The sequence below is a fragment of the Pygocentrus nattereri genome, chromosome 15 (assembly GCF_015220715.1).
Source record: "Pygocentrus nattereri isolate fPygNat1 chromosome 15, fPygNat1.pri, whole genome shotgun sequence".
Taxonomy (NCBI): domain Eukaryota; kingdom Metazoa; phylum Chordata; class Actinopteri; order Characiformes; family Serrasalmidae; genus Pygocentrus; species Pygocentrus nattereri.
This window is the reverse complement of record NC_051225.1, coordinates 20,960,758-20,986,465: the sequence shown is the minus strand read 5'-3', so window position 1 is coordinate 20,986,465 and position 25,708 is coordinate 20,960,758. Positions and strand designations below refer to the sequence as shown.

At 37.4% G+C, this 25,708-nt stretch overlaps 1 protein-coding gene across 4 annotated transcripts in view; it reads right to left on the bottom strand.

Annotated features, from left to right (window-relative positions):
* Nucleotides 1-25,708, bottom strand: part of diaph3 (diaphanous-related formin 3) — a 468,447-nt gene that overhangs the window by 305,045 nt on the left and 137,694 nt on the right. For all 4 annotated transcript variants that reach the window (XM_017699480.2, XM_017699484.2, XM_017699482.2 and 1 more), the window contains 7 exons: nt 23,713-23,849; nt 21,287-21,392; nt 14,482-14,592; nt 13,078-13,196; nt 12,097-12,213; nt 4,409-4,527; nt 2,979-3,043 (listed from right to left, as the gene is read on the bottom strand). In XM_017699480.2, the coding sequence (XP_017554969.1) occupies nt 2,979-3,043; nt 4,409-4,527; nt 12,097-12,213; nt 13,078-13,196; nt 14,482-14,592; nt 21,287-21,392; nt 23,713-23,849 (774 nt within the window). The remainder of the gene's footprint in view (nt 1-2,978; nt 3,044-4,408; nt 4,528-12,096; nt 12,214-13,077; nt 13,197-14,481; nt 14,593-21,286; nt 21,393-23,712; nt 23,850-25,708) is intronic.

Below are 25,708 nucleotides of genomic sequence, written 5' to 3'. Positions count from 1 at the left end.
AATTTTGGGGTGATTTAGGAGTTCATAATATGTTTATAATTGGTTTCACTTTTTCATTAAACTGTAATGTGGAGGCATTAGATAGAACCACACTTCTTCAGTTCTTTTCAATGGGATGTCAACTCAATCACAAATTTAAAAAAAATACCTCCATGATTCTTAGGATGTGCTTTGATGATCACAAAAAAAAAAAATTATCTGGGCAACAAGGGCAGATCCTACTGCAAACTATTTGACTGTTAGAAAACAAGATTTCCTGTATAAAGTACCTTTAGTACACACATACACACACACACCCAAGTTGTTTTTACTGCCAACTGTACTTATGCTAATATCAGGTCTACAACTCTTCATACTTCACATCATGAATGAGAAAGTGATTTAAAAAAAAATAACGGAGAGTGGAGATTTGCATATTGCCCAAATCCAGGTCGCTATAAACTATTACTTTCTTATTGAGCCAATCATCTATTTATATATATCATCTGAAATTGAGGTGTGAAGTAATAAAAAATAAAATATAGGTTTCTTCTGTGAAAAATCTTGAATTAATACAGAACATTTACAATGTGAAATGTTCATGTGAAATTGATAAGAGGTTATTCAAACTTTAAAAAGGTTCTTTACACTCACACAACTCTCATTTACATCATCTACACCTCTTTTGATCACACAAAGTGGTAAGATCAAACAATGCTTGATCTCTTGCCTATAGGCAATCATTCCTCTTCATCTTACTTGACTAAAGATAATTACATATGTAAGCTGTATGCATTTTAAAGCAGGACCAGACACTTTTCTTATTTCTTCATTTTTCATGATCTCCCACAATGAAGTTAGATGGGCATTAGATCAGAACACCGCGGTTGTCAGGAGACGTTTAAAGTTCAGATGTCCATGTTAATAATTGCAATGAAAAACTAGGAATTATGTGACAAAATACTACTGCAATAATAATTTGATCTTAAAATGGAGTCCAGAGACAGAAAGCTGAAACTTTCAAGCAGTGCACTGTGTGACCAGACAGAGTAAACAAATCACTGTAAAATCAAGTGTCAAACTGAAAAGCACCAGGTCTGCTCCATGGGCAGTACCCTGCTGGAGAAGAGGTTAATTGAAATATATCAAGAGACTGAAAGACAGAGGGCAGAAACTGCCCTTTGTTTCACTGGAGTTTCATGCATCATCCTGCTTTTGTTATCAATTTCATTACAAACTGTGGGTGAAACTTTCATGATGTTATGAGAAGCTAGCACTGTGCAGAAATTTGTATCACAAAAAAAACTAAAAGCCAACTAGACAACAAGTAAGATAAGGTTATATATAATACTGTTGGGGCTAGTTAGAAACCAAGGTAGCTACATTCACTAGTCTGACCAGCTACCCCAAACACCATATAGTAGATAGAGAATTACATTTTTTTTTGGCCTTTGATCAAGACAATAAAGCACATGGAATTTGGTTGCTGTTTAGTCCGTCACTCCTATAATTCATTTACATTAGAATTTTGTTTTCGGGAAAAAGACATATGTGTATCTAAAGCATTTAAAGGTTTTGCTTCAATGGCAAACCGACAAATGACCACTCGCATGAGTTAAAAAAACGGCCAGATGGAGGAAAAAACCTCACATGCACAAGCCTGAGATTAGTGAGAACAGATATTGATGAACGTGGGTGCTGAGCTGAAGCGCATCAAAGCACTGCTGAAGTGAGACATGGTGTGAAGCAGGCCTCATTAGGTCACCACGTGACTAACACTCACAGTAGAGCTGTCCCCTCTTTCTACTTAAAGATTTATGAAAATGCCACATAAAAATAAATACCACATAGGCCTGCACTGCATTTTGTGATTCAGACAAGAAATGCACGATACATTGTACTTTGTATTGTTCTAAAATAAATATCCACAAATTTCTACAGATAAAACTATTGCAAAAGGCTGCAGCATTTGAGCAGCAAAGATGGATAAATCTATAAGTAGAAGAAATATAGACTAGAGAAACAGCCTTGCTGTAATTGCATCAGTCACATGGTGACCTAATGAGGCCTGCTTCATACCATGACTCACTTCAGCAGCACTTTGATGCGCTTCAGATCTGTGCCGATGTTCATCAATATCTGTTCACACGAACCATAGGCTTGTGCACATGAGCAGCCTTTTTCTCCGCTTGGCTGCTTTTTGACTCACGCACGTGAGTCGTTACTTGTTCCGAGCAACACGAATATTAGAATTAATAAGAATACTAATGATATAAATAAATAGTGATTTTATATATGTCAGTGTATTCATGTGACAACCAGTTACAAGCCCTCCTTAAGGAAGGGCTGGTCATGGAATCCATGCAATGAAGGATCAGATGAGTTAGACTTCAATGGAACTGGCCAGTGTCACAAATTAGCTTATATTTTTTTCCTCCCTCTTTTAAAAAAAAAAATATATATATATATATACATATATATATATATATATATATATATATATATATATATATATACATACATACATACATACACACACACACACACACACACACACACACACACACACACACACACACATACATACAAAAGCAAGAGAGCGAGCGAGAGAGCGAGCGAGAGCGAGAGACCAGTGTCCTGGCCAGAAGAACAACAGGTAAGTGCAATATTGTTTTCTGTACGAGTGTGTACTGTTTTCATTCCCACAGAGCAGCTGATTTTTAACCGCAGATCCAGCATGCTCCACCTGCATGTATCTCTCTGACTGCAATTACCAAAGTTGCACTCCAGAATAATCAATATGGTCGTCTTTTAATCTCAGGATACTGTTAATTACAAATGGCTGTTTGAACGATTTCTACTACTCCGCCTTTAATTAAGGAAAGTTAAATAGTGCATTATTGAATGCTCGCCAAAGAGTGCATTCTTCAATAAAGAAGCCTGCATGAAGCCAAGATGGAAGTAAACTACACAGAGATGGAGGAGAGAAAAAAAATTACCTTTTGAGCCAACTCTGAGGCTCTCTGCTCATATTCATCTGCCCGTGCTTTATCTACACACACCTCTGGGGGGAAAAAAAGACACATATCAGCAACAGCACAACTGACCATTATTATACACAAGTTAATGACAGGAAAAAAAAAGCATGAGAGGGTGGTTCAATATCTAAAATAAAATGATTATCACAATATTTTCTTGCTAACAATCAAGTTTCAAGTCCAAAACAGCAAAAGAAAAAAATATCACATGTAAATTTTAGTGTATATTATTTGGCAAGCTGAAAATACATTATTATTGTTGTTATTATTATTATTTTTATTATTAGTGATTTTCTATTAAAATATTGTTGGGTTATTAAGAATTAACCTACCTGACTTTTTTGTCAAAAGTAAGTCATGTACATAACTAATAATTCTGTGCTGATAATTGTTGCTGTGGTAAAAATTTATGAAAAACGTTGTAGAGATCCTCCTTGAAAATTGCATATTGATTTGCCATTACAGGGTTCCATATGCGGTCCAATCAGTGTGGCTGATGAATGCGGAAAAAACATTCTTCCCTCATGTCCCCAAGCTCAGTAGTAGGCTGTTTAGAGGGCTTAATAGCTACAAACCAAGTTAAATTGAGTTTAATTTCTATAAAGAAACAATAGTGGTAAAAAGTCGACTAGTGGAGTCCGAGTCAAGACAGAAAGAGAGCATCAATAACAAAACATGAGTCCTCATCAAGACCGGGCCTTAATTGGTTTTTCTCTCTTGCTGGTACGAATTACAGGAAAAATACAAAAGAATGATTTTTCTTTCCACAAAACACAACTGTATATACAAAAATAATGCCATCAAATTCAGACCATAATAAATGGCCTCTTCTCCTTACGAACACAAAGGTGGCATGGATTCAAAGTTCCTTTGCAGTTACTGTTTGCTCAGAATTAATGCAACCAATGCCCACTCAAAATAAACCCACCCAAAGCCCACTCAGAATAATTCCACCCAATGCCCACTTTTCATAAATCCAACCAATACACGCTCTCAATAAATCCAACGAGTGCCCATTCTGAATTGGTTAGCTAAATTCTCACTTTAATAAAGCTGAGCTGAAGATTTCAGAATACATACTGATACAAATACTGATCAGCTATCAGCTGAGTTTACTACAAGTTAACAACTTTGCATGGTTGTTAACTAATACCCAGCTTAATTAATGGCTTTAAAGTGTCTGTCCTTGCATAGATTGCAAATTTATTGCCTTTACAAAATTATTGCCTTTCAAAGATCAGTATGGGGTCAAACACCATTGGTATTACATGGCTTTTTTGGTAAGCCCTAAAGAGCCACAAACACAAACGCACACTGTAAACCCCCCCCCCACACACACACACACACACACACAAACACACAAAATCTCACCCACACACTCTCATACACACCTAAAAGGTGGCTGAAGTCCACGTCCAGGCGCTTGCGGTAGGAGAAGTCTGGATCTGTGCCACTGCGATGCAGGACAATTTGAGAAACACACTCTTCTATGATCTTAAAGTACTGAGGCCTAAAGGACAGAAACAGAAAGACTGTGTTATGATGTCTGTGTTTCAGAATATTACATTCAAAAGGCTCAGAGCTTATCATTTTTTTGCAACACACATACTTGTGTGTTCAATCTGGTTACTTTTTTACTGTATTTAAAGTTGTATGCAAAAATTTGGGTGCCCATGGTTATTCACTGATTTTCTAAGCAAAAATAAATTAACACATCCTCTACAGAGAACAGAGTTCTGCATATTTTAATGCATAATTACTCTTCATTTGCTGAGTTGAACATACTGAGAGTTAAAAATAATACAGCATGTGGCCTGTGCAAAAGATTTCATGTTTTATGTTATTTCTCAGTATATTAAAAAGTGTGTTCTCTGTAGATGGCATTAACTTATTTTTGCTTAGGGGTATTCAAACTTTTGCTAATGATTGTATCCTAATATATAGTTACTCTAATGTGACAGTGTTTTTATAGGAAACAAATATTGTGTGTAAAAAAACCTATATAACAAATTCTAAATAGGTTGTTTTAATAGCATTGTTTCTATTTATATATTGTGTGGTCTTGAGTGTGAACAGCATGTATGGAACATGAATAAAGTTTACTCACAACATCAGTTTTATTCCAAAAATTGTAAGGAAAATGTATCAAGGGTCAAAGAGTTTAAAGCTAAAAACTACTTATGAAATTTTTTATAAGGTCATCACAACTGTTGGATGTGCCCTTTGCACTCAACAGAGGAAGAGGGAAACGGAGAACGAGAGAAAGAGAGATAATAAAAGTTGGCTGTTTAAGAGACGGCTGGTTAAGTGAGATGAATGATTTAAAAGAATCATCTAGCTCTCTCAGTCTGACAGTGGGTGTGTTTATCAGGGTCTGAAGCAGGCCGGCAGGCATCCTGAGGCAACCCCCTCTGTCACCTCCACTCTAGAATTAACCCGCCTTTTATTCCTGTTTTCATAAGGCTGGTGCGAGCCAGGTGCGGCTGCTGCTCGCTTTAATGTATCCAATTACACGGAGAGGACCGGCGATGGGAAAGGTTGAAGAGACCTTGATTCCAGGATAAGAATTTAACAAGACGTGCCATAGCTTAGGGGCAGCATGCCACAATTTATGGCACTCACACAAAATCAATAAGGAGCACGGCCCACTTAATCTCAACAGCAAGGCCATTGGGCCTGTAGCCACACCTCCATCCACCTACCCATCGTTGACACAGAGAGACAGAGAGAGGGGGAGAAAGCAAGAAAGAAGAAAAGAAAGAAGAAAAAATACAAATAATAATATTGCCAACTCGTCAAACTCAATGCCTGACTATATGCTGTGTAATAACAGAATTATAACACTGTAATAGCACTGACAATAACTATCCAACATAAAAGACTAAATAAAGCAAGGTACTTCAATTAAGAGTGCAGTGTAGAAAACACATACAGCCATATGCAAAAGTTTAAGTACCACTGGTCAAATTACATGTTTTTGTTGATTCTGTGAGTGAGAATAAGTTTATACTTACCTCTAGTGAGAACACACTTCTGTACATTATGCACAGTTACTGTTATTTGCTGAACTGAACATAGTGGAAAAATTAAAACACAGAACACGGTTTGTGCAAATATTTTGGCACATTTTATATTATGTTTCCAAAATGCCGAATTCAGCAAATAAACAGAAACAGAGTTAGAATTTGCAGGTATTTTGTACATAATTTGACCAGGGGGTGTTCAAATGTTTGCATACGCCTATACATTCTTCATTAGCTACGCTATACCTTTAAGAACTAATGGCAGCCTGTTCATGACATGCGGTGTTAAACTACATAACTTTGGAAACATTAAAAATTCAGCGCCAAACTAGAAAAGCAGATCATTCTGATAATACACCATATGCAGGCTTGAAAACTAGTGAGTTTAACATAAAATTCTGCTGCACTCTAAAACTAATATTATCTGCATCTTATCTGTGTATTTTGACTTGTTCGTTAAAATTCTGTTGCTTACCATAGCAAGGTTAAAATATCACTGTGTACAAAATCTCCTTTTGAGAGCCCACATCTATTATAAATAATGGTCATTCAAAAAATCCCACCATTTGCATTCTGCTGGCTCCATTAGGCACAGAGTGTTTGAATCTGAACTAGTGATTCTGTATTTCCACTACATTTTAAATTTTACTGCACAAGTCCATTACATTTTCATGTACTTACATTTAAATGGAACAAAAAGTAAAGCCAGTGCTTAAAGGAACTTTCCAACACAAAAACGCATTAAGAGACCTTCTAAAGCTGAAAAACTGGCAGTTTGGGCAGTCTGTAAACTAGTCATAGCTGGTGGGGGAGTTGTAAATACTGCAAAAGCACTACAACGTACTGAAATAAATCACTGAAATATTCTAAATGAGCTAAACAGAATGAATATTTCAGAAGTTTTATGAGTTATAGATGCGTAAACTTGGGCAATCAGGGCAACTAATTTAATTTACGTAAAGGGTTTCTTTTTTTTAATACCTGTCAGCCCTAAACACAGTGGGAATATTTAAATACAGCAGTGACTGTTGCCTGGATACTGTAGGCGGTGTAAGAATGGGTAATGAACAGCTGCTTTGGTAATTGTGTGCTGTACAGTTTCTGCCATATTGTTTTTGACAAATGTAATGACTATACTGTCAAGAGGAGGTATTCAGGCCCAATCAGGGTGTGCTGATGTGAAGATGCCCAAGAACTAGGAGGTATCTTCAGCCCCAGTTAAACAAGTTGCATATTAGTGAAGAGTAGGGTTGGGAGTTATAGAGACAAGAACAAACTCAGAAACTTGAAAACAATGATGGTAATTCACTTTTGGCCTGCTAATTAAGCTGCTGGCTAACATGTTACACCTCTGAACACAAGAGAACTGCCTTGACTTTGGCTTTCTGTCATTTCAACACCAGTTACTAAACTTCATTCTCTCAAACATGAGTTTTTAATCATCAGTCAGAATCAAACCTGTCCTGTGGTAAATGACATTGACTGGATCTGTAGTCTCCACACTACACTACGGTTAGGTTAGCTACTAGGGTACTGATCTAAACAACGTAGACCAAGTTTGAAAGATCAACTATTAATGGTACAAAGTAGTATATTGAGTTTTCAAGTTAAAGAGAAAAGAAGAAACATTTTGTCTGGAAAATAATGAAATATAAAAATAATTTACAATGTCAAAATTTAAGACTTTACAATAATATGATCTCTATAATCATGTATTGATAAAGGAAGCAAGAAATAATGATTAAAAACAGTGTTCCCTTCACTCTCATGTAGCAGTATGCAGAACTTGATATGCAGAACTCAGCAAAACAACAGAGGCAAAAATCTAAGCTTCTGATGGCCTCAGTTATTAAAACAACAAAATTCGTCAATGACTGTAAAAGAAATCATTATTTTGTATGAAGGACTGTTCTCTGGGTGTTGGATACTGTTTTCTGGGTGGCACATACTGTATCTCAAATAAAGAAATATTTTTGTCAGTCCATTTTACATAAACTGTATGGATGTTTATTACTATTCTCAGTTTTTTCAGTTTATGACTCAGCGTGTCCTGAATTTCATTTTCAGGCCAACAATTTTCACTTCCATGTTCTACATACCAATGATATATATATATATATATATATATAGATATATATATATATATATATATATATATACACACATACATACATACATACATATATATATATATAGTGATATTCAAGGAAAAATGCACATAAATACATAATATACATTTTGTCCTATCACTTAAAGCTACCCTATGTAAGATTAGAGGGTTTGGAAATGTGTAATTGCACAGAAGAATATTTTCTAACATTCAAAAAACTCGTAAAGCGACCAACACCCCTGACTTTTAAATTACTACTTCATTTCACCCTCTCTTGACTCAGCAATGCTCCTTTCAGTGTTAAAAAAAAAAAACTCTACATAGTGCAGCTTTAACCACAAAGCATAACAGAGGCGATTTGTGAAAATGACATTCATTTTTCCCCCATAATGGCTTAGAGCTGAACTTGTCTCGATGCTTATGCTGAAGTAGCCAATTAGAGACACTATTAGAATTCACTGAGATTAAATAAAGTGATTCTGATGTCGACCTACTTAATGGAGTTAACATCAGTTAACTGAAGGTCTGGAGTGCAACCAGCCTACACATCAAATAATAAGTGATACAATGTAGACACAGTGAAATGTAGTCAAGATATATACAAAACAAAAAGCAGTTTGAATCTCATCTGCCCCTGTTCTGAAGTCTAAAAGGTATGTGCGAATAACTGAATCAGCAACAGCAGCAGCAGCAGGGTGTGTGCATGTAAGTGAACAGAGCGCTGTGCCTTCCGGCAAACCTTCAACCCCTGATCAGTGCAGCAGGCCCTGTCTATGGTCGAGGCTGAGAGCGGGCTGTGATATTCGCGTAGTGACTTCAGAAAGAACAAATTAATCACACTTTGTGTCTCTGATGACAAAGACGTTCTACGCCGGTGAGCGCAGAACCGTCTTGAAAAATTGCAGATGATACATTCCATATTCCTCAGATTAAGAGCCTGTCTTTTGATCAAGCCCAGGTTTAACACACACCCAGCTGTGAGCGAGCAGACATGAAAAACCCTCTTTGAGCAAGCACTACAGATGAAAAAGAGAAACAGAGAGAGGAGAGCGTGTGTGTATGTGTGTGGGCATGCGAGAGAGAGAGAGAGAGAGAGAGAGAGAGAGAGAGAGAGAGAGAGAGAGAGAGAGAGAGTGAGTGAGAGAGAGAGAGAGAGAGAGAGAGAGAGAGAGAGCGCGAGAGCAAATGAGAGAGAGGGAAAACAGAAAGAGAGAAAACTAGAGCAGAGAGATGAGGGTTTGTGAGATGAGAGGAAGATGAAAGCAAGCTCATTCTCTTTGTTGGACAATGTCATTGGGAGATATTCGACGAGAGGGACCAGCAGCACAGGCTGTAGAGCAGCTCAGAGGAGGACATGAGGAGCTTCCACAAGCGCAAGTGAACACAAAGCAAAAAAGGCTCGTCCTAATCAGGGGTTAAGGAGAAAGTCAAGCAATTAAACAATTAAACAAATTAACCAAGAGAACTCAATGAAATGATTATGAGAGCAGATGTAAGCATGCAGGTGAGTGGATGAGAGTAAATCTGTTTGTACAAAGATGTCTAGAAGGTTCAAAATTCTTGCTCTCAGATAAAGTTCTGAGCTTGTATGAACCAAATAGGAAAAGAGGAGGAACCAAGGGAACATTATCAACAGCACTGTTCCACTGTTCTCAAACCTGTCTTCTGAGAAAAGAGTGAAACCAAGAGGCAAAAAGAACAAGTTCTCACATTTTTTTAACAATATGTAAAAGTAGGAGTGATACGTTAACGGTAACATGATAAACTATGTAGAGTATGTCATGGTTAACACTCATATGGCATGTACACTGTATGTTCAAATGTTCGTAGACCCCTATTCCTCCAAAATCAAGGGTACTGATAGCGAGTTTGTCCCATTTTGCTGCAGTAAGAGCCTCTGCTCTTCTAAAAAGGCTTTACACTAGATGTTGGAACATTGCTGTGAGGATTTGATTGTATTTGGTCACAAAAGCATTTGTGAGGTCGGATACTGATGTTTGATAATCAGTTCTGGATCACTAACACTGTTCCAACTCATCCCAAAGATATCAAACAGAGGCCCACCACTCCAGAGTACGCAGTTGCAATGCCCCAATCACCAAATGCTGGAGGGCTTCACGGCCCTCTAGCTGATTCTTGGTATTACTCATGGTGAATAACTGAATATTCTATTTTTTAAATATTCCATCAAAAATCTTTTTCATAGAATATTCAAATATTCTAAAATTAGAAAAAAATAAGATGAAAAAAATGTATTAATATTGGGGTTGGTGATTTTATTTTTATGTCCTTTAGCAAAAATTCTGTTTACTTCTTCCTATCATTGCATTTATGTTTCCTAAAGAAATATTCAATTTAATGGCACAAGGTAATGAAAAAGGTAACAAGGGATAAACAGTTATTTTCAAAGTTGCATAAAATAATAATCTGGTGGTTCCTGTTCAACCTGGCAACACCAGGTCGTTATCTGAATGTCCTTTTAACTATTATTTTTTAAAATTTTCAGGTAAAGTCTAGTAAGGGAACAGAGGAATGATCAAGGTATTTAGGAAGCAAAAAAAAAAAAAACAATTCCAATATAAGTTAAATTAAAACATCCACTTTAATGCACAGTGCAACATGAATAACTTCAGCCAGCTAGCAAACATGCTCTCATTTAAATTTAAAAATAAACTAGCTAACAGCCCAGAGCAGAAAGAAACCTAGTTGGATTGCACTTTGATTTAATGGGGAATACATTTTTTGCATGTGAAACACTCCCTTCTAGAGAAACTTAGCCACTCCAATTTCTTTACAGTGATGGTGATGGGAAGCGGGGGTTGTGGTGTTTACAACACAAATATAGGCATTCTATGTATTAACTTTCAGTTACAGCAAATGTGCCAGATATCTGATTTGTCAACTCCACTGTAAACCTGCACAAAAATCAGATTCTGTACAATTCTCTACAAGTATTTCATCAAACCACTCTGAATTACAGTTTACATCTTAAAAATTTAATTATGTAAAATATTTCAATAATGGACTTTCCGTTTAGGATACCGTCACTTCAAATTAGATAGATACCAGAAATGGATCTTCAAAGAGTCTGGTGTGTAGAGCTGGCCATTGCATGCTACTGATCCCTACACAAACATTAACTTCCCCACAGAGGCAGTGATGCATCAAAGACAGATTCAGTTTCAGGCCAGTGAAACATTTCTGGTTTAATCCATTTCATTTTAGAATTTTTTTTTACTTAACCTACTACTCCTCCTTAAATAGTTCAATGCTAGTTCACACCCAAAAAATTGCAGTAATATTTTCATAGTGTTGTGCATCTTTGTACGCAAAACTCAGAATAACAACATTGTCAAACATGCTATCAATTGTGAAAATATTTTCAAACACTTTGAAATATTTCTGCCACTCTTACATGGAGGTGTGGAAGAGGAGGACTTGTAGGAGGTGTGAAGCCAGTGAATAAACAGAAGTAACCCACTGCTTAATACACTTTGTGGCTGATCTCCCCAAGGAAAAGGAGAGTTTCTTCAAAGAGTCACCTGGGAAAACTCCTTGGCAGATGGACAGCACTATCTTTAGTTCATTTAACACATAGCTCATATCAGTCCTGCTCTCTACAGACTGACAACACAGGCTGACTAGATCACAAAGCCACCAGAGAAGCAAAACACTGAAATGTACTATATATTCACAACAATTACAAGAGGCCCATATAGCAAATAGCTGCTTTCATTTAAACAGGGAAGAAAAATTCTGGAGAAAATGCAGAATTCAAGGAAAAGAGTGTCTTTTGTGAACACACTGATGTAAGGAGAAAAGTTTCAAAAAAGCCTTTGACTTTGAACAAAACCTCTCAGCTCTTCATTTTCAAAGAGGTAGGAAAGACCACGAGCCATAAACTTTACTTTTTTCTCATAAGAATAATTTTCTGCTGCAGACTTACCGCACAAAGTAGTCATTCCTGATGAGCATCAGGTGCTGCAGGATGGAGAGGAAATGGACTTCCGCAGCCGTGTCCTTCACCACGCTGAACAACATGTTGAAAACGTCCCCTACATCGGTACATGTAGGGTTAAGGAGCACAGTGCCATACACACAAACACAACCACTCAAAAACCACTAGCTACAGTCGGTTGGGCTCGCTCATTGGTTAGGACTTCAGGAGCTGGTCAGAAGGCCTAACAAGTCAGATGAACCACCAACATAACTACGAAGTGACACTGGCCTCAATCGCATTCTGATTTATAATGGATGGGTCCAATTTTGTGAATAAAAAACATCACGCTATGCTTTTTGGACATCCTAGATACATCACTGACCATGAATACAAGTGGCAGGCTAAACAGGTTTCAGTAAGTTGTTAGAAACAAGAAAACAGCAGCGGCAGCTTACATCAGGCCTCTATACTGAAGACTACACTGTAAAATTACTGCATACAAGGCAAAATATATGTAAATGAATGTTTATAGGCTTTAACTCAAACATGAAATGTCTTTTACAAGCTTCAAATGTCTGAGTTTAATCTACAACAGCCAAAAACCGTTCATGTGCATGAGAGTTAGCATAGTGAAATATTCTACAAGGAAGATACTAAAATTAGAGGGTTTTTGTTTTTCTATGCCTGAACTGAAGGCGTAGCTTTGTTGGTTCTACACTGTTGTTATCGTAATCAATTATGGCCTAATATCCAACAGTTAGTTCTACATTTAGTAGCAAACATTAAATAAATATACTCAGTCTTTTTATAGCCATGTATAACCAGTCACATTATATTTTTGCCATATTGCCCACCCTCTCACAAAATCCAATGATAGTAGGTCAGAGATTAATGTCAGAGATTAAAAAGTCCTCTGAAAGTCAAACATTGACAGGGCGCTTTAGTAGTTTGCTTGTGTTTGTAAGTATGCTGCAGTTGAAAGGATATTCAAATTCAGCTTTAATGTCCTCCAGACGGTGAGAGAATTCAATCATGTCCTCCTCTTTATGCTCCTCAAACACCTTCAGCTGGATGTCCAAAGCTTCATTCTTGATAGCACCTAGAGTCTACACATAAACAAACACAAACACAGAGACTGAGAGAGAAGAGATAGAGAGAGATGGTGAAAGTGATGGACAAAACAAAGGAGAGAGGGGAATACTGAGAGAGAGAGAGAGAGAGAGAGAGAGAGAGAGAGAGAGAGAGAGAGAGGTGGTAAAAGCGATGAACAGAACAAAGAAAAGAGGAATATTGCAAGGGAGATATAGAGCCAAAAAGGAAATGAGAGCCAAAAAAAAGCAAGAGAGAAAAAAGGGGGGAGAAAAAAGGAAGAGAGACAGAGAAAGTGAGGGGGTGAGAGCAAGAGAGAAAGCAAAAAAAGACAGAGCTAGAATGTAAAGAGACAAAGTGAGAGAGAAAGTGGTAGAAAAAGCGAGGGAGAGCAAAAAGTGAGAAAATTTAGGAAAGTTAGATTAGGAGAGACAAAAAGCAAGAGAGCGATAGAGAGATAGATAGAGAGAGAGAGAGAGTGAGAGACACAGCGAGAGACAGAGAGAGAGAGAAAGAGAAACTGCAAGCCAGAGAGAGAGAGAGAAACTGCAAGCCAGAGAGAAAGACAGACATCTAGACAGAGAAACCAAAACAGAGACAGAGAGAAAGAGAGCAAGAGAGACCAAGGCAGAGAGGCAGAGAAAGACAACATAAGACAGGGAAATGAAGAAAGCGACAGAGAGAGAAAGTGAGTAAGAGAGAGAAGGCAAAAGCGAGAAAGCACCGAAAGTGAGTGTGAACTGAGAGAGATAGGGTGAAGGAGAGATAGAAAGAGGCAAATTTCATTTTCTCCTTATTTCTTTTACTCTGTAGACTTTCCACTTCAGTCTGTACTCCTGTCCTGCAGCAGAGGAGAGAGGCAGCGCTGCTTTGAATAATAAATAAGACAGGAGCAAAGCATTAATCTTTCTCACAGACACTCACTACACCCTCTCTTTCATTTAATACAGCGCCTGTCTGTTTTGTATGGGTAGATCAGTTCAGCTCACTCTCTGATGCTGAAAGGAGAGAGAGAGAGGGAGAGAGATAGAAAGAGACAGAGAGAGAGAAGGAGAGAGGAAAAGAGAGAAACAGTGACAGCGAGAGACAGAGGAAAACAGAGAGAGAGAGAGAGAGAGAGAGAGAGAGAGAGAGAGACAGAGAGAGAGACATACAAATCCATTGCCCGATGTAGGTATTGATTCAGCCAGACGACCTCTTCTCGAGGCTTCATAAATTATTTGTGGAGCCATTTTACAATATTTCACTGAAGTGGACAACTCATTTCAATATTAATACACAGTCGGTTGACAGGCCGCTTACCGGCAATATCTCTCGCAGGCCGCAGCGCATAAACTCATTTCGGATGTGCAGCCTGAAGTCCAGCTCATCAGGAGACGTAACAAGAGCGTTGATGAGCTGCATACAGGCCACCTAGGAAGAAGAGATAACATTCAGCTTCAGCAAGCATGCGTGCATGCATGAGCGTGTTTAAGAGCATGTACATTACGAGGCTGCTCTCGGTGCAGCGGGACGCTCTGTTAACAAGACCACAGCAGATTAAAGCACTGGGGGCAGTGCTGTTTGGGTAAGACATTTAAAATAGGTGGAGAGGGATCATATCTGAAGTAGGAGTAGATGTAAAAGGTCTTCTTGTGTTTTGTCTGCTGAGACCATATCACCCATTTCCTCACTACAAAACCACTTGTGGCATTTTATTACTCTAGTTTTCCCACAGCTTCCTCTCCTAACAGTGAGGGAAGCCCAGGTAACCAGTCTGAAGAGGAACAGTGAAGGAAGATTTGTGCACAGGTTTTAGTCATTGGGAAAAGAGTATGATTTGGCATACGATTGATTTAAAAATGTATACGAGTATGAAGCTGATTATTCACTCATTTCAACTATGCGTGAAAATATTCAGTGATTCATGATGTAATTGTTTCATTAACAAGACAATCACAATTTGACAACTGATTTTCAGGGGGAAATGATATCAGTGAAGGTGTGTTCATTTATTCACTGCTTTTTGTATTTTGGCATTGCACCTAACAGGTGCAAGAGTTTTCCTTGCTCCAAAACATCTGATCCAACTAAGCAGTTCATCAAAAAATCATGGGGTGGAAGTGGATACAGGAAAAATGTTACAGGGAAAATGTTACAATGTTAAACATAGACCAGAGCTTCTCAATCCTTGCTCATGTTTAGTTCTCTCTGCTCTACAATGGGCTTAAACTGAGGAAAGCATTAATATAGGAACCGTAAGCCAATGACTGTAGCAATGTTTACATGCAGCCTAATAATCCATTAATAATCAGACTAACAGCTCAACTGGAATAGAATACGTCCATGAACACACGTCAATCAGTATAGTCTAGTCCGACTGAGTGAGTAATCCTCTAAATAAACAGGTAAATAGAAGAATAATAACCATGTCAACGTCTGTATCTGATTACATTCCCAGAAAATATAAGTACATTCAGCACCTGTGCATTTTTGCAATATAGCATAAGTTCATAACATTCAACATGGCAGGAGCAGAAACTGGTCTGGTTTATACTTTGAACTGTAGTTTACGCTTTGAACTTTAAAAGTTGGCTTCCCTTCTTTAATAAGTACATGTAAAGTATGTTTTCCTTAACACTGCCATCAGTTTAAAGCAATGAAAAACACAAGTACTGCCTACTGCTGCTCAACTTACAGGCATAAAGTGCCCATATTGGCTGATTAGAAACATTACTCACTGCTGATCTCTAAATGTGTTATGGAATCAGTACATGATATTTACCAATAAATTAATATTGTTTTATTTACATGCACTGGGTTTGTGTAACAGATCCCATTCACAGTCTTTCTGGTGAAATGTAAACTAATACTTGTGGAAGCTAAAAACTATTTATGCAACTATGTATTAATTGATGATCAGGTAAAATGGCCTAATAACATCTATTTTTGTAGGGTTCAAGACAATATACCTCATATAAAATATACCTTTTTTTGTACATTTTCCTAGTAAATACCAACATGTGAACTGTGAATCACTGAACAAGACTGATTCCACCCATTATAAACAGTAAAATGCTTACTAAAGCTTACTAAACGTTTAAAAGGACTCAATTTCACTGCTACTGTTGTGCACAGTGCTGAGCAATTCCCTTTAATTAGCGAGGAACACTGACAGTATAGAATTAGCAGAGAATGGAACAGATGGACATGAATTCCAACAGTTATTTATGAGTACAAAGCATGCATAGAGTTTCAACTGAGTCAGGCCTGCTGTCTTTTGTACAGATGTTAAAAGCTAAATACTAGCTAAATACCATGAGGCTTATCTTCAGTCATGTTACAAGTACTCAATTAAAATGACTACTTGATATAAAAATTAAAATTCACTGATTAAAGCTTCTGAATGAATTAGTAAGAAGTTACGAATGGAATCAGAAGACAGTAGATAATTTTAGCTGTGGGTAATTTGTTATTATTTGTTATTAATCAATTTTTTTTAAACAATATGACTAATTGAAGTGGTCAGCAAATTACTAATATAAATTGATATAAATTTCCCAGGTTTACAAAAATACAGTAGTACTGGAAACGGATCGGCTAACAGCTATGACATTTCCTCACTGTTGTCCACTGCGCTGGGGCAGCACTGGTATTGGTATTCTAGGATCATCTGACCTGCAGAGAGGTAGGTTTTTTGGCTGAACAGTTGAGAAGCATTTTGTTTCATCAGTGAGCTCTCGGATGACAGAACAGATTTCTGCACCTCCATCAAACTGCAACACAGTTCCATCCCCTTGAGTGGACACAGCTCATCAAATATTGATCAGTGATCTTTGTAACCTCTTCAGTCACACACACGGATGTGTGTGTGGTTTAGAAAGGCAGTGGAGCGTTCAGAAGACACAACGTTATTGGACAGTGAACCATTTTTAACAGTGTATGTTATCACACTTTCATGCTCATGTAGTGCAAGATTTAGTAAATAGAACTTATTATTGCACTGCGGTCCCTAGAGGTTAGCAATTATTTACAGAGAAAAAAACCCATGTTCTAATCATACAGTGATGCTGGAAAAGAGAAAATAACTATTAGAATTAACGTATTTGCATTTACAATGTCAGTGGTACCAGAAGTACATGTCTATATAAATAACTAGGGATAAAAAAATAAAAAAAAGTTTTTTGCTTCTAAGACACTATTCAGAGGAGGGTCATGGGTGGGAGGGATGAAGGAAAAGACGAACAGAACAAGAGAAACAAAGAGAGAGGGAGATGTATGCGGGCAGGGTACTTTAAATATTCTCAGCGATAAGAATAGAAAAGTGTTTCCTAAATGATTCATGAAGTTAAAAGGGATCACAGTTGCGTATTTGCAAACTGGAACCAGCCAGTGATATCAATAAAACATTGTGAAGATGGTCCAATTGGCCTTTGTGGATATGAATGAGTTCAGCTAGGAGGGGGATTTCTCTCCCCTCTCAACACTGCTTCCCTGCGAAGTGAGGTGGAGGAAACTACCAAAGATAGCACTACTTCCTGCATTAACTACTCATTGCTTGTAAAGGCCCTTACACTAAAACTGACCACAACACTTAAATTGTCTAGATGGCTGCTGTCATGCTATTGGGACAGCAATCAGAGTCTGATGAACCATACATGCTTTAGGCTACAGAACAGCATCCCTCATTTGCAGATTTTCAGCAAAACAATTGTAACTATATTTACCAATCCGTAATGCAGTATTTTATTGTAACTGTGTATTTGTGTGTGTGTGTGTGTGTGTGTGTGTGTGTGTGTGTGTGTGTGTGTGTGTGTGTGTGTGTGTGTGTGGGCAGGCAGTGCATAGTATAAATGACAGCACCCACAGTGAAGGCAGAACTGAGTGCTTCTCTTCTCACCTCCCTCTGCTACCAATTAAACCAAAACACTGAAGCTTTAATCAGTCTTAACATGCAGCGACTCTGTTAATACAAAGCGCTGCAGCACTGCTCCACTCTACACTGCAAGGCATACAGAAACCACGGCCTGAACACCATCACTCACTCATCTGTGATGTATACAAAAGTAGCTGTAATAGAAATTTCTGCATCTATTTCTAAATCTACATATTTAAACAAAACACGTTGAACCTAATATACACATTTACAAGCACACCAATAATACGACCATTATTGGATTTTGTCATTTATCTGATACTGAAGTGGTCACGGAAACAGCATACTCCGATTTCTTGTCGTATTTCAAGACATCCAAAGAGAGCTTGATTTTAGTTCAATAACTGGAGTTTGCAGCACATGTACTATGATTTCTTTGTTTTTTTGCGAGATGTGAATATTCTTCAACTTTGTGAAGACGCATATTTATTCATATTTTACAGTAAAGGGACTCCAGGTTAAAATAAAAAAGCTGCCAGTTTTTTGTAAGTGTTTTACATTTATATCACACCTTATTCTGTGAGTTTACTGATGGGTTGCAAAGCAGAAATCCTATTAATAACTGCAGACCCTGAGTTTTCCCATTGGCTAATTACCTAAGAGCATGTAAATCATTTAATGAATTACTAACAAAATATAAGAAGTCTAAGCAGGCAATGGCACTCAAGTACTTTGTTAACCATTCAAAGTGCCCTAGTAAAGAATGTAAATCACTCCGCAGGTATACCTTTCATTACACTAAGATGGAGAAAAACAGGCTAAAAATTCAGGGAAATGCAGATTTTATGTTTTAACAGGACTGCGAAATGGGACAAAACATGAATGCCTAAATATGAGTGTGTTGCCATGTACGCATTGTTAAGGATCTGATCGAGAAGAGATCGTATGGAGAACTATGGTGCAATTTTTCCACTAGTTAAGCTAACTACTACTAGCTTATGTTAGGTCAAGAAAATGTGAAAATATATTTCTTAGACAAGTAACATGTTGTTCGTTTAAGTACTAAAAACAGCAGTTTGGCCCAGTTAAGTGCCAACAATATTATTTCTATGTTGGTCTTAAAAAGTCATGATCAGTGCACCCTAACAAGGAACATTTAGGTGGTCCTGATACTACAGCCCTGTTTTTACTCTGCTTTCTACTGATTTTTGTCTTGAAAACATACAAAAAGAAGCATATGCACACACAAGTCTGACAAAAAACCGCCGGACAGAAAGTGGCAGACAGCTTTCACATAAAAGCCTACAGATATGAGTGACAGTGAAAAGGCACACCACCAGCTTGCTTATGTCGCAAACAGACATTCGAGACAGGCCATTTCAGACAGACCTTCACAGAGCATGATGCAGACTATGCTAATAGTAAATAAGAGCAAATAAATAAGAGCTAATAAATAAGAGCAAAACTCAGATTTCTTCAGTACAACTCTTTACTTGACAATTCCTATCATACACAGGGCACACAGCACAGAACTAGCACCAGTCTATCATTAGGCTTTATATCCACTACTGTACAAAACCAACTCTGAAGTAAGATGCCAGTGGAACAAGAGCTGTGTCCATCAGGCTCTGTTTGACATTATCATCAGGTAAACTGGCAACTAATCAATGGTTATTTATCGATTACATTTTACTCAATGAAAAAAGATGATCACCTTTATTCAAATAATTGCTGTAAACAGCTTACTGGTGAAGATACAAGGCAGTGGTTATTCAACTATTTAACTACTCCTTGTTCAGTTCTGCTCATTTTTGCCAGGCAAAGGCAAAGAAGAACCGAAAAACTTTTAGAGTTTAGGGATGTGAATCCTGATATTCTAGTATCTGAAAGAGATGAACATACATTCAGTTAACTACAGGAAAAAAGTCATTTTGCTTAAACATAAGACACGCAGTGATTTCACTGATGCAAACTTCCACTCTGATGAACATCACAAGTTATTTCACTGCTAATGGTGACCCCTTGTGGAGAATGTTCAGCCTGCTAAATAGGAGTATAAGAAAGTTAGTTAACAAGTCAGATGACAGGCTAACGCTTGTCGAGATAAAACTGAGAAGTATCCTTTCACTGTTTTTACTTCTGGCTAATGGCAGCAAGAGTAGTTGGGCTACTCACAGTCATATTATCCCTGCCTCCTCAACCATGTCTAACAACGCATCCTTGGAACTTGTTTTCTAGCAATAAAGCAATAAATATATACTGGATCCTAAACGGAACTAAAACTGCCAAACTTTAAAGCCTCGTGAAAATTCAGTGACAGTATGTATATTTTTGCTCTCTTACATTCCATGATAAATGTAACAAACGCCCAAACAATTAACAATTAACTGTTGTTAACAGAATACTGTAGTATCCTTACACATTCCTACCAGAGATGCTGCAAATTCATTATTGTGTTTCTTTTCAGCAACGTGACTGACGTCGTAATGGATCGGATCTATATGTTTTGACTGTGTTATTCCACAGGGAACTGTGAACAGTACGACCTAACACCAGAGTCAGTCCACCCACTCAGAAATATTAATTAACGCCACAATGGAGCCTTTGCATTAAACTGCTATAAACTGAAATACACATGGGAATAATTTTAGGTACTCGTACAGAGTATGCATATTGTGCTATTCAGCTACTGTACAAAAATGTATAAAAATAATGAGAAAAATGATGAGAATTCACATGCAGTCATACAGAAAGATTGAAGTACCACTGGTCAAATGACATGTTTTTCTTTTAATTTTCTAAGTAAAAATACAGGGGAAAAAAATTTAATCTTCCTGCAAAATTGCAGCACAAACCTTCTATTAATTTGAAATGAGTTTAATATATTGTGGAAAAAGAAATATATAAAATTCATCATAACTTTCACACAGGTCACATTTTACTCTTAAGTTAAACACGTTAACCAGTAATTTTGCAATATAATGTGCAGAAGTGTGTTCTCCTCAAAGAATATGTACTTTGACTTAGAAATTCAACAAAATGTGTCATTTGACCACCAAAGCTATGGCATACAACTGTATCCAGCCTTTATTATTGATATCATGGATGCAGTTGTGAATATAAATGTGAATTGAGTGGGCCTTTTTTAGTTTGTTTGTTTTTAAAATGTTGGATTTGCTGTGAGAGCAAAGTTTCATCTCCCTCAGCAGAAGCCAGGGGGCATGGTGGCACTCAATTGGGGTAAACTATTACCTGAAGCTGGACGGAGCGGTCAGCAAGGCCCTGGACTATGGGACTGAAGCGATTCATCTCCAGCCTTTCCCCTGCGCTGGTGATGGCTTCAAGGACCTTCTCCAGCCTAAACATGGAGAAATATCAAACGCGTCAGTGCACAAAAGGCCAAAACTAAATGCAGCACATTCGTCTTTTGCCATTTCCTATCATTCCGCTTATTCTCCAGTCAGCAGTGCCTCTTCTTTCCTCTGCCCTTCCTGACACTATGTTCACAGCTTTGATTCGTTTTTACAGTTTCAGTGAAGGGTTATGCTAGGTTTGCAGTTCTTGCACTTCTTCCCCCACCCCCCACTTTCTCAGTACGAACGCATCTAATAACTTTTTTTTTAAACATGATTTTTTTCTTCATCTTGGCTGCGTTTACTTGGCAAAGCTACAGTGGTGATATTCACAGAGAGAGCATTTTGCTCAGACACTGGTAATGAACCTCTGGTTAATGTTGTGCTAACTGTATGCTGAGGATGAGACATGATCTCTGAATAAGAGACTACATAAAAGCTATAGAGAATACAGATAAAGGATGGATACAGCAAGATCAGACATAAAAATGAAGTTAATATACTCAACATTTCATAGCTATTCAGGAGAGAATCAGAGAACACTGTGCTTATAACAAAGAACAGAAAAAAAATTAAACAATGTTAAAGAAGGACTGCACTGATTTTTTAAAATGTATTTATAATTAAGTGGCTCAGACGGAAGCAAAGTCACTCAGAGAGTCATCAGGAGAAATGGTGCACTGCCAAGCTCAGATTTCTTTACAGTAGTGGTGACAGGAACCAGACAGAATATCTACAATGTAAACATAGCCATTTAATTTACTATCCAAAACCACCAGTGTTTTTTTATATATATATATATATATATATATATATATATATATATATATATATATATATATATATATATATATATATATACACACACACACACACACACACACACACACACACAGAGTGAACAATTCTGACTCAGTTTGTCTAGAACAGAGCATTTCACATCCAACCACTTTAAATGACTGATCACATCTTACCTACTTAATTATGCAGACATTTTGAAAATCAATGGCAATCTGCTCTGAACAATACTCCAGTGTCACAATAATGCAACACTATGCAGTGCTGCAGTGGTTAATATCAAAAAGCACTGTGAAATCACAATATGAAAATGTATTTCATAATTTCAAGTTTGTACAGAAATCATGTAACATGTCAATGTCTTTGAAATAACCCCTGAATTTTTCCCTCTCTGGCTACATTAAGCAAATCAGTTTAGCAAATCATTAAGCAAATCAGTGTATTTACACACACTTAACTTAGACGTACAGTTCTGTGAAAAAGCAATAAATCGCAAGAGTCAGTGCTTACCTCCTAACTCATGATAAAATCACTAATGCACAGCATTGAGTGGCATATTACCATTTAAGCAACATAAAACATACATTATGAGACATGTTCAATAAATAATTACACAATAAACAATTTAATCACAATAAACAATTCCTCCATCAAGAATTGTGGATTAAGACTGGGTTATTACTGTTAAGAAACCCTGGGCCACAGAATGAATGACTTTCAGTCGCTCATCATTATATTAGTTATTTAATGAATATTTTAAGACTTTTGTCATGAAAGATAAACATATTATAATGTAGCACTGATTAATGCAGAAATGTTCACCTTAATGGTTGCTTTTTTCTTGATCAAACTTTTTTACGCCTCTGTGATTTCCTGTGTTATGTTAGCAATAAGCTGACAATGACATACATTTGTCTTCCTAAACTAGGTTTAACACTATTAAGACAACAGACATTCGAAATTTGTAAGACACTCAAGTAATAAACTCTTTACTTTGTATATTCCAGTTTACAGTGAATTCTCCAGTAAATACTCAAATTCAAAGCCTAACAGTGAGTAACAATAGGTGAGCTTGCTACCTGCCAAGTCAATCAGCCTCGTTCCAGATAAGAAATTAAATTTAAACAAAACCGGGTTCTTATGTAAGATATGTTTACCACTGTTTCAGGCAATTTGCTTCAAATTCTGATACATGATACATGAATACGTTTAGTGGTCCATGTGAACAACAAAAATGCTAATTAATACAGAAGTTTCTATTTTGGTTTTTTTTTTTTCGTCAATATGGTGCATACATCAAGTATTACAATGGCTTTGAATGTGGCTCAAATGAGACTTTAGGAGCAGTTTTAAAAGAAACTGCTTGCTGTTTAGAACTTTACATGATGAGGAGGACCTTTAATTTTTAAAATTCTTCACTCTTTAATGAACCATCGATTAACAGGTACTCCAAACACTTTTTGGCCCTGTTATTTTTTTAAAAAATGCAGTTATTGATCATATATGACATATAACATGGGGACGTACGTGTTCTCCTCTCCCACAATACAGATGGCAGAGAGCAGTTTGACGACGTCGGTCATCATTGCAGGCTGACAAGGATCCATCGCTCGGGCCAGCAGTGCCAGACTCTTCTCTTCCCCGAGGATCCGCTCCAGCCCATACTGACAACATAAAGCAATATCTACATTAGCCGCCAGTCACCTTAGCAGCACCCTCACCCATCAAAACTACAAGAAACAGAAAAAAAAAAAGAAAAATCATATGCTTGCCTATTTTAACTACAACCTCAGAATCTTTTTTAAAGCCTTGTCTTCTGCTTCAGCTGTCTCAACCCCTAGCACACAGTGAAAGTCTACATTTAAACTGCAGTTTCATAAACATTTTACATTGTCCTTCACAGAGCAACTCAATGTTGTCAAATGTTCACTGTATGATGGTGATGATTCTGAGGCTATTAGGCTCAGGCCCTAGCCACAACCCTTCTCTCTTTGTGTTGATGCTGAATTAAGCTGAATCTATTCATCTATGGAGTGTCTTTGTCCTCATGGAATGCTGGAAGGGAACTCTTTTGTCGATATTTGCATAAAGTTCAGGTAGGTTTAATAGAACATAATGACTCTAGTTAAGTGAATTTGTTCGGCAAATTAAAGTTCACCACCTTTGTCCCAAATTACTCCCAACATTGTGTCTGACAAATGCTGTTTTGAACAGAATTTGCATGTTTGGTGGATGAAATAAAATGGTGGCTTTGCACAGCAGCAAAGCAAAGTGGAAAAAAACTAGTGGAAATAAAGTGTAGATGTTTCCATTGTTTCAGAGTTGGCCTTCGAACATACAGCTGCAGATGAGATGCTGATGTTAAGGTGCCTGCAAAATCTTTTTTCAGCAAGCCAACTGAGCAGCATGAATCAAGACATTTAGTTTTTCGCTCTGTTTTAGTTTCTTCTCTCTACAATGGCTGTGTTGTTAGTGGCAGCTTTGCGTCATGGCACAGACTGCAAGCGATCATTTTTGCCATTTAAATATCAGAAACATTACTTTTTTTAACATCTACTGGAAGAACATTGTGTTGGGGAAATTTTTTTTAGTTAGGAATATGAATATGGAGCAGAGATCTTTCTAAAGTTTTAAATTAGTGGTGGCACTTCAGAGGCTGAGAAACCCAAGGACGAGAGCTGGGCCCGTGCGCAGCGCTGCTTGGTGCTCTGTCCTTGGAATAATGACAACACTGCGAATGCGATCAGGGATATGTAAATGTTCAAATGAAAGAAAAAGAAAAAGGGAGAAAGAGGGAAGCATGGAGGTGCATGAATTCGACATGCAGACGTAGGACAGAAGAGCCTTGGGGGTCTGAAACGACAAAAGCGGTCGGGAGCCCTAAGAGCAAGGCGTGGAGTCAAAGAGAACACAGTAGGGTTAGTCTAATGGCAGAGACAGCGCTGACACCAGAAGAGGAATTACTCATTAATGCTGCTTTCTCTAATGTCCAACTTTTTTATTGGCACTCGTAACGCTTCCGAGAAAATTCTGATGCTATATTGACTTCTGTTCACTAAGTAAAATTAACTGTGTAGATCCATTTTTAAAACTTTCTGCATAATTCTATCTTTGAGACATAATCAAACTCAAGCAAAGTGATTTGATGTGAAATGATCCAATAGGTAGATAGATAGACAGACAGACAGACATTGATTCCTAAGGGAAATCGGGAAATTGTTTCAGTAGCAAAACATACAGAGAAACTTGTCGACTCTGATATTGTTAAATTGCTGGTAAGCGAATGAACTAAATGACTAGTAAACATGTGCGCTGTAATCCTTGCGGGGGTGGTGTCTGCCCACCCCACTGGGGACTATTTTGCCTTACAGCACCACACATGTTCCACTCCACAATGAATACATTTTTTAAATAAAGCTTTAGATCAAAAAAGATTTCCTCAAAATCTGAAATGTCTCAAACATCAGGCAATGCATTCACAACGATTTGATTTAATGTAATAACATTGTGTTATTTAGAGGCA